General features: G+C 43.6%; 1 protein-coding gene across 5 annotated transcripts in view; it reads left to right on the top strand.

The window, feature by feature from the left end:
• The first annotated feature begins 1,827 nt into the window (after positions 1-1,827).
• DACH2 (dachshund family transcription factor 2) overlaps positions 1,828-10,033 on the top strand; it is a 310,552-nt gene continuing 302,346 nt past the window's right edge. For all 5 annotated transcript variants that reach the window (XM_087749118.1, XM_087749117.1, XM_087749116.1 and 2 more), the window contains exon 1: positions 1,828-2,421. In XM_087749118.1, the coding sequence (XP_087605244.1) occupies positions 1,928-2,421 (494 nt within the window). In that variant the 5' untranslated portion in view covers positions 1,828-1,927. The remainder of the gene's footprint in view (positions 2,422-10,033) is intronic.

The following is a 10,033-nucleotide window of genomic DNA, read 5'->3' as shown; positions in this document are numbered from 1 at the left end:
TCCAATCTAAGGTTCTAATCCTAGAAAGATGCATGAACTAGTTTAGGAAATATGAGCATTCTTATTGAAAGGTATTCATTTAAACCTAGCTTACAGGAAAATTCTGCCTTGGTTTTAGGCAGCTAGGCTAGGGGCCTAAAACAAGTGGCTGGTCTTCTTAGAAGACACATATAATCAATGCAGAGAAAGGGAGGTTCCTCCAGAGTATAACTTAGGTCATTTAAGTTAACAAATATAGCAATATAGTTAGCATACAGTCACCTCCCCTCATCTGAAATGGGATTACTCATAATGCAAACATATTAAACTTTGCAAAAATGGTGCCTAAATAAGCAAGCTTAACAAAAGGAAGGAGAAGATGGCATACACAAGCAGCACGATCATGGAAATAGTTGAAATGATCTGTTGGTATTGCTTGTTTGGTATCCACTTGAAAAGTTTTGTTTATACTTTTCTGCTTGCTTTGCTTACTAAATGCTTTATGAGGAAGCTAAAAAAAAGGGAGGGGGGGAGATGTTAAAGGACTAAGAAAGAGGGAAAGATAAAACAAGACTGAAAAAAAATGGAAACAGAGAGGAAAGAAGGATGTTGATACAAAGGAAGAAAGGGGAGAGGCTGAGAGGTGTAATATAAGCACACTGGGAGAAGGTAAGAAGCAAATAACGAATCTAGCTAGCGTGTCCTGGCTGCTGCTGGGTGCGTATCTGTCAGACTCAAGTCCTTTATATGAAATTTGTCTGACCATCTTTTGGGTCCGCTTGTTCAAGGAGAAGGGATGCACAAAGCTTAGCAGTTCTTGTGTCAACTGACCTGGTTCAGGTGAAGGAAACAGGATCTGTCTGGTTCCCAGGGCTGCTGGGTTTTACTTCTGTGCAACTGAAGGAGGTACCATATGGTCAGGAGTGAGGAGATGACTGATGCCATTGTATCTGAAACACAACGGACGGCACACTTCAATTTGGAAATTTCAAGCAATTCCACACAAGACCTCCCGAGAACAGACTTTGCCTCCTGTGACTGACCACCCACTGCCACGTCTCCCACAGCCTCGCTCCGTCCTGCTTGCGCAGCACGCGCTCCCTTCTCTGGAGGGGCTTCGTTTGCTTTAGACCTGAATCCCTTGCGATACGCTGCTACTGCCTCCACGATCTATTCACAGAAGAGAGTAACCCCACGTCGTTGGTCTCTCAGTTAATAAGGGGAAGGTCCGAGGCATTATTTACTTAATGGAGATGTGCACTGCTGCCCTCTCTCCTCATCTCTCCCGATTTCTTTCAGCTGTAGCAGGGCACAGGTGTTTTAACACTCGGGAATGTACCAGAGCGCAGCGACCGATGAAACTACCTGAGAAAGGGGGGCGGCACCTGGACCTACAGCGGGCTGGCCCCAGCCATGCCCTGCTCTCCCTCAGAGCGCCGGGGCCGCGCCCGCGGGATCCCCTCACGGCCCGGGGAGCGCCCACCGAAACTTTCCTACCCCGCGGCGCCGAGAGGGAGTTTTCGGGAGCGGGGGAGAGGCGCGAAGCGGGCGGGTTCTCCTCACGCACACCCACCCGCGGGGCCGCCGCCCGCTTCCCGCCGCCGGCAGCGGCCTCGACTCAGCCCGGCCGCCTCACGCCCCGCGGCCCAGGTGCTGCGGCCGGCGCTGCCCCGCCCCGCCCCGCCGCCCCGGCAGCCACTCGCCGAGGCCGCGCCGGAGGCGGGCGGGACGCATTGGCTGGAGGGCGCTGTCACTCTTCCCCCCGGCGGCGCTGGGGAGGGGTCTGGGCGCGCGGCTGGCGGCGGCCGCTGCGTGTGGGAGGGCGGGCGCGCGGCTCTGTTTTTAGTAGTACCGCAAAGAGCGCGGCGAGCGAGCGGGGCTGAGGCGAGGGGAGCCGCGCCGTGCCGAGCCGAGCCGAGCCGAGCCGCGGCGGGGAGCCGGGCTGGCCATGGCTGTCTCCGCGCCGCCCGTCATCGCCGCAACTTCCAGCGGCGGCGCGGGGGGCTCGGCGGGCTTGTTCCGGGCGGACCCGCTGTACTCCAGCCCCGCGGAGTCCCCGCGTCTCACCAACAGCCTCGTCAACAGTTTCCTCTCCGCCGGCAGCGGCGGGGCCGGCGCGGGCGGCGGCGGCGGGGGCGGCGGCGGCGGCAACGAGTGTAAGATGGTCGACCTGCACGGGGTGAAGGTAGCCTCGTTCCTCGTGGAGGGGCAGGAGCTGATCTGCCTGCCGCAGGTCTTTGATCTCTTCCTCAAGCACCTGGTGGGAGGGCTGCACACGGTCTACACCAAGCTGAAGCGGCTGGATATATCGCCCGTGGTCTGCACGGTGGAGCAGGTCCGCATCCTGCGGGGGCTGGGGGCCATCCAGCCCGGCGTCAACCGCTGCAAGCTCATCACCAGGAAGGACTTCGAAACTTTGTACAACGACTGCACCAACGCGAGGTGAGCCGCAAAACTTTGCTTTTCCTCCGCCCGCTCCGCTCCGGCCGCTGGGGGCTGGCGGCCCGCGGGGAGCCGTGCCCGGGGGCGGGGGGCGGCGGGTCCCGTCCCTCTCCTCTCCCCGCGGGTCCCCGCTGCGTGAAGGGGGGGGGGGGGGGGGGCGAGCAGCCCCGGGCCGGGCCTGGGGAGCGGGGGCTGAGGTGCGGCGGTGCCGGCGGGGGAGGCGAGCACCGCGGCCGTGCCGACACGGAAAAACTTCGCAGGGTTGCTCCGGCCCCGAGCCGGCCGGCAGCGCCCAGCAGCGGGGCCGCGCCGCGCCCCGCTCTTCAAACTTTTCCCCTCGCCGGGAACGCCGATAGCTCCCCTCTGCGCTCCTAACAAAAACCCCCAGAGTTTTCTCCGTTATTTTTCTCCGCTGAAACTTTCGGTTCTCCTCAGGATTCCTCGCCCCCGGAGGGCGAGCGCAGGCTGCGGCGCGGCGCCGGCCGGCGGCAGATGCCCGCCGGGGGAGGCCGGGCGGCTCCCGGGCAAACTGTTGCTCGGTGGCGTTCCGGGATAATTTTACGTCACGCAACCAAGAGGTCCGGTGTGGCCCGAGCCCCTGCCCTGTCGTGCTTCAATCACTAAGCCCAGAGCGGGTTGTATTCATGGGAGATCCCTGCTGGGTCCTTCATGCTTGGGGTTATAATCCTGGTTTGTGACCTCATAGCTGCTGCCTTTAGAAATGATAATGATCTAATAAACACAAAACCCCTCTCGGCGCTTCATAAAAAAACATAGTGGAGCGGGGCAGGGTGTCAGAGGGGGTGTTGGGAGGTGACATTTCCTCGTCCAGCAGTTCGTGAGATGCCTCTTCAGAAACATCTGCCTCGGCGTGCCGTCTGGCAGGAAACTTTCTTCACAGAGGTTGTTTCAGAGAGCTTTGGGTGCGATATCCGACTTGCAGCATGCAAATATTTAGTAACTTTGTTTTTTCAGTCACTGTTTCTAACTGCTTAGCACTGAACGTGTTGGGTGTTTGGTTTTTTGGTTGGTTTTTTTTTGTTGTTGTTGTTTGTTTTTTTTACGAGCGCCCTAAGTGGGCGCTAATTTGGGGCCTGATCCTGATCTGGCTGCGGTGAGCGTAAGCAGGAGCAGACCGGACTTCCATTCTGGAGTAGCAGTATTGGTTCTGTTTAAAATTATTTTATGTTAAAGGTGACATTTTAGAGATGCTTGCACTCAGTTCCTAGATATGTTTATTTGAAGTATGTGCTTTTTCTCTTGCTCGTGTTCTGTTTCTGTAACACCTTCTCCCGCTGCCTGCTTGTTTCAATGTCATGCACCTCTGTGACATCACAACTGCTGCCTTATTAAAATGACGGTGTTATGAGTAAGGTCTGAGACTAACGCATTTGAATAAAGTTAACATAAGGTTACTAAGGGACACATTTAACATGCAAATGCTTCTCTGAAATGTTTCTGAAACTCGACTAGCATGAAAGTTGACCGTTAAAGAAATACGTCTCTTTAATTTCTGTGACCGTGCCAAAGTTTTTCCTTAGGGAAAAGTAGGATCTGATTTGATGATACGGCCTTTAGATGCAATCTGATGATTTCTGCTGTCTTACAAGCAGTGATTTAAGACCAAGAAACGCTGGGGTGTTAAATGTTTAAAACTTGAATTTAACGACTTTTTTTTCCTTCGGCAAAGACTTACGGCCGTGATAGGAGACGGGAATAAGTAATGCTAGGAGCAGCTGAGAAGGGAGGCCAGGGGAGCTGTAAGCGAGGAGCTGAGTGATGCTCTAAGGCTCTGAAAGGAGCAGGCAGTGGAATGAAGACCTGGTCCAAGACTGAAGATATGGCGAGAGCACTGTGGAGGGGGGATTTAATAGGGCAGAAATGGAGTCAAAGCTCTCAACTCAGAAAGTACATGCAACATGTGTGTAAGCACAAGCTCTCCCTGCCTAGTTATGAAAACACTAAGTATTTTTACCTGTTCAGGAATAGCAGGTCCCTTTACTTTTCCTAAAATGTTTCTCATTTATTGAAACATCGCTCAACCTTTGTTTATATCTCTTGAAAATGCCGCTGGTTCAAATAACCTACTGATATCAATGTATTTTGCATTCACGGTTTCAGGTGTAATGCATGATAAGTGTTATCAGCACATGTGAAACTTTTCTCAACTATTGTAAGTTAACAATGTTAATTGTATTCCATCATGCTAATTGAATGCTTAATATGTCATTTTATTTACAGATTATTTTTTTTCCCTTGAACAACCCATACTTACTGGGAGAGAATGTTGGCTAAAAATAGCTAAATACATGAGTGGTCTAATTTTTGTTTGCTGTGAAGTGACCTGGGAACCACTGCAGTATATGGTACCAAAGAAATAAAACACGGTAGAACTGTTACAGCTATACATACAGTATTTAGGTTCTCTACCTGTGAAGTAAAGTCTTGAAAAAATGTTGTCTTTTAGAAGCAAACCCTTTGATATGTGGTGTTCTACTGCATGACTCAAGCATTACCTTCAACTTGGAATATTGTGCGTTGCTTTTGTAGTATATATATTTTTTTAATTTATAGAGACTTTTATATATATAGATTTGAATACTGTAGAAATACTGCATTAAACTCAAGAGCTGCCAGAAAAAGCAATAAGAAATGCTGGCTATCATGGTTTTCAATGTTAGTTGACTTTTAAAAGTCAACATCCCTTATGTTAGTGTACATTTTAATTATTTTTTTAACCGGAATGTGAAACATCAATTACATGTAATTGGAAAAAAAGAGAACTTGTACCTCTCCTGCTTACTCTATGGCATTTTTTTTTTTTTTAGCTGAGCTTGTCTACAGAGCTCATAAGAGCTGCAGAGAAATATACCTGTAAGCGGAAGTTTTTTTGTGTGCTTATGTTCTGTGTGTGTAACGCAAGTTACGTATATCTAGCATCTTTGACCTTCGCTCTTTTTTTAAACAGGACATGTATAATTTTCATTCACCTGTAAACAAAATGTTCCTAACTTTGATTGTCGTTAGCCGTCATCATGTAACCTAATTCGGAAGCAAGGTTTGTAAAATGAAACTAACCGTTCGTTTCATTACATCTTCAAGTGCATAGTGAGTACAACAGATTTACAAAATTTAGTTAGTAATTTGCAATACCTCAGAAGATTACTTAAATTATGGACACGTGCTTAATTTTAGTAGTAAAGCATAACGTTTACTTAAAGTAGAAAGCTATAATGAGGTTTTACTTTAAAAATGAAATTTAAAACTGTAGTGAGAACGTTTTTATGAAGGTAAATATATCAGTCCTTAGAATTAGGATTATATGAGTATAATCATAACCTATTCTACAGGGTTTCTGTATTTGATGGATATTGTTGGCTACTGAAAAAGCATAGTGTTGGTCTGGATTATTCAGTGAATAGTAAGAATACTTCCCAGAAAACAGCGTTTCAGTACGTGGCTTGTTTTTTATGATTTAAAGTATCCAGCTAAGCTAATATTTTGTATGACTTTGGCTATTCACAAACAATAAAAGGCTTTAGAAATGAACTTAAGCAGTAAATGCAGACATTTTATTTTATGAGATAATGAGGGTCTAGTCATGTTGTCTATTAAAAGCTACCCTATAGTCAGCAATACTCTGTCTTTTATTAGGAGAATGATGTCAAGATTATAATTAAACCAATCCAGTCATGTAGCACTGCACAGAGCTTCCTTGTATATTGATTTTAAATGTGGACATCTGATTATATAAACTTCTTTGACTAAGTAAATATTTAGTATGTGTTCAGACTTGGCCAAACTTGTGAATTTTGGAGGGGGTAGCATGTTAAAATAAAAACAGTGATCAATTTCTCAGTTTCCTTTTCTTCCTTGGAGAGGAGACTCACTCAAAACATTCTCAAGAGAGATCACTAGCATAGTGGATTCTGCTAGAGATGCAGAGAGGAATTTTTCCACTTTCTGAGCAGATTAATTATACTTTTGGAAAAATCCCGCTTTCTTTTTGGACATCTTGAAGGTCTATACTTGTTCAAAACTACTGAAATACTTGAATATTTTCATCAGAGGCATATATAATCTGGAGAAGCCTTGATTAAAATTCCCTTCTTTTTTCATAGCAATAGAGCTCCCCATTTGATGTGTAACATGCTTTTCCTCCAAAATGGAGTATTTGTATGTTTCCTGCATGTGTATATGCATAATACATATGTAATTTTCTACTGAGACTTCTACAACTGAAAAATACTGTGTTTTTGTAGCAAAGACAAAAAAGCTAAACAATTAGGTATTAATGATATTCTTGTTGCATATTCAAAAGGTCTTTGCAAGCATTTCTTCTCCTTTTTTTCTTTTCACCATTTCAACCTGCAGAACTCTTCACTGTCACTTCAAATCACACAATTCTACAAAGATAAAACAACATTTAAACTCATTTGCTTTGGGAGGGAAATTGAGCATTTGCACCCAATAAGCCTGATTGTGGAACTGCATGCAAATTGTGTTTTGATTTATCTCTTTTGCACTTTTTTCCATTTGAATTGATCTTGCATTAATTTTGCCAAGCGGCTCTGTGAGGCTGCAGATGTTGCCCTGTGTTTAATAAATCAATGAGACAGATCTGAATGAATCACTTCAGATGGATTCTCTGCTCGGTTTGATGTCTAGATGTTATTCTTAGCTTGTTATCATGACAGATGCATTAATGTTCCCATACACTGCCAGCAATGTCAAAGAGATTGAAGCTTTTAAAGTGGCGGTATCCCCTTTTCCCCCTTCTGTTGGAATAACTAAATAGCCTTTAGGAATAGGTCAAAATATAAATTTAATCAGAGCATCATTGTGTGGAAGATGCTAAACTTCTGATCATATTATAATACAAAGTCAGACAAATACAGTTTCATACAGAATGATTAATTATTCCAAAATAGTGGAGATCAATATTAAAATCTAAACATAGGATAGCTCCTTAATAGAGTAACCACTTTCTCAACATTAATATTTCATTGTAATAGGAATGATCCGAATAAATAATATAAGACTAGAACATGTTAAAAGTGTTGCTATAAGTAGAATGTCATTGTGTCCAAATTGATTACAGGCTGAAGTAAGACTTTTTTTAATTCTTACTAATAATTTTCTTTTAAAGTTAAAATGTGTCTGCATTCAACATCTGTTAGATTTACAATAGGAAAACTTGTTTATTATGTTTCTGTTACTACTTACCATTTAGTGCCAGGTATGTTAGAAAAGTTGTCGATCAACGTTAATTTCTGATCTCTATAGTCTGGTATCCATTATCTTGGAGTAGAACCTGTGGAACGCAAATCATAAAAGAGGTTGGAATGTGTCTTTGTGGAACGGTTTTAAATTCTGGAAAAGATTGCACAAAGTGTGAAGTACTCTGCCATGAATAATGAAGATCTATTTCCCAAGTAGGCTATGCACAGTTTTTATTGGCTTTTACTCTTTAGTCTTTATTAAACCACTTGCGGTCTTCCTTGTTTTTCTTTAGAAGATAAAGTAGCATTTTGTGATTTGCTTCAATCATTTTGTTAAACCTGATCTCTTTCTCTTTGATGGTTTCTTTTAATGTTAAAAATTATCGCAAATGTTCCTTTTCCTAGTCTCTCCCCCGAACAGAATAACTTTGACTTTTTGTCATTCAGGCTTCTGGGAATAAACTGGAGAAACTGGCTGTAACAGATCTAGATTTATGTTGGCATTCTTGGTATTCTTGCTCCAGTAGTTCCAATTTGATAAAGGAAACAATATATGTAATAGAAATTCACAGTTTATTCAAATGAGTTTAAGCTTTAGCATTGTTATATTTGCCTTTCTCTCACCAATATATCAATGTGTGGCAATAGCGTTATACTTAGAAAGCCTCCAGAAGTGACCAGCTCTGTAGATGGGAAATTATTCTCACACTGGGGCTACGGTTGGACACGCAGCCTCTGTTTGTGTGCGTGCATTTGTTTTAAAGGCAGGTGAAAATCAGCTTGGGAAGAACTGAGGAGCACAGCAAAAATCACTGAATTAGAAAATCATGTTTTGTTGTATAGCAGTGGCCTCAGAGCGAGAAGCTAGTATCTACCTACCTTGGTAATTTTGCAGAAAATATTTAAAATGAGCATCCTGAGACGTTTTAAAGAATTATACCTTGTTTATGTCGTTGCTTACAGGCTAGAATTCATGTTGTGTGAGAGCTGTTTGTCAGTATCAATATTAAAAAGGTGTTGAAATCTGGGCTGTAAAGTCCCTGTTTTGACTTTGCTGAGGCGAACCTCCCTTTCGTGCCAGGGGCAGTTTGCCAGAACAAGGGCAAAGAACTTATAAATATTTCTAGGACCTGAACCCTTCTCGTCAAAGGTGGGACACATTTGCTTAAAACCTGCATTTGAAAGAACTACGTTTATATGGCGTTTTCAAACAGGCGCTGTATTTTTGGGTCTGATCTTGTTCTTGCTGAATGTAGGATCTTTAATCTTTTCTGTGCCTGTTCCAGGAATGGTCATTTTGGATTTTCTGAAGTTACGAAAGAAATTATCCAAATCCTTACTTTTAAAATACCTAGGAAGTTCCCATCTGGTTTCTTTTGTAAGTTCTTCATGTGGTTATCAGTGTAATAAAACCCTGTAGGTATATGGAAGTGCAGCATTTTAATTATTATTTACGTAAACAGTGCTAGTAGCAAAACAAACATAATGAGGATACTTCAGAGTTATTGCCCTCTGTGATGTGTTCCTTTGGTGTAAGCTAAGGCAGGATTTTTTGTATGTTACGATTAAACATACATTACCAAGCACAAGTACATTAGTTAGTAATGATTCTTAGTGATTCAGATTTATCCTGCTTGATATTAGAACTGTCCCTTGGGGCTACATGCTTTTGATCTTTGTTCCCTCTTGGTAAAGCATGCTTATCCGAAGTGACTTAGTAATAGGGTTTCCCCTCTCCCCACGTTCTACAACCTCTAAGAAACACCAATACCTATTAACTAATGTACTTTGATACCTGCCCCAGAAGGTTCCAATATCCAAATCCTGTAAAACATAAATTTGTTTGCTTTCCTTTTCGGTAGCACAGCTATGTTGTTGTTTTGTGTGCGCGTATAAAGTTTATTGTCACTAGCGAGCAGGGGGAGATTATATTTCCTTGTCAGTACATCCTGACCTGCTAAGCCCATTTTGCTCATTAAAATATACTGTGTCAGAGCCTTTCTTGACTCGGTTACAAATACCACTTCCCCAAAAAGAACCAAAACAAATGAGTAGTGCTCGCTTTATTACTGTACAGTGCCTTAAAGTGTAATGTTCAGCAGTGTATGTTGTTGTGTATATGTTAAGGTATAAAATGTTCGATTGCAGTTGTGTCTGATCTTATCAAGTTTCTGGAAATTGATATCTGCTAACAGCATTTAACCTACATCTAGTCTATTTGCTATTTATGTGATGGGTTAAAAAGAAAAAGTAGTATCGATCTGTCGCTGGATTAAAGTTTGAAATCGGCAACAGCATGAGCACAAAAGGCTTTTTTTATGATTCCTCAGCTTGCCATTGATCTACTAGTTTTATTGCATTCATTATTTATTAAAAGAATTTGCAAGCTA

The sequence above is a fragment of the Nipponia nippon genome, unplaced genomic scaffold (genome assembly GCF_047370975.1).
Source record: "Nipponia nippon isolate SJK-2023a ecotype South Korea unplaced genomic scaffold, ASM4737097v1 scaffold_12, whole genome shotgun sequence".
Taxonomy (NCBI): Eukaryota; Metazoa; Chordata; class Aves; order Pelecaniformes; family Threskiornithidae; genus Nipponia; species Nipponia nippon.
Note: the sequence above shows the minus strand (reverse complement) of the source record. Positions and strands in the feature narration are given on the sequence as shown.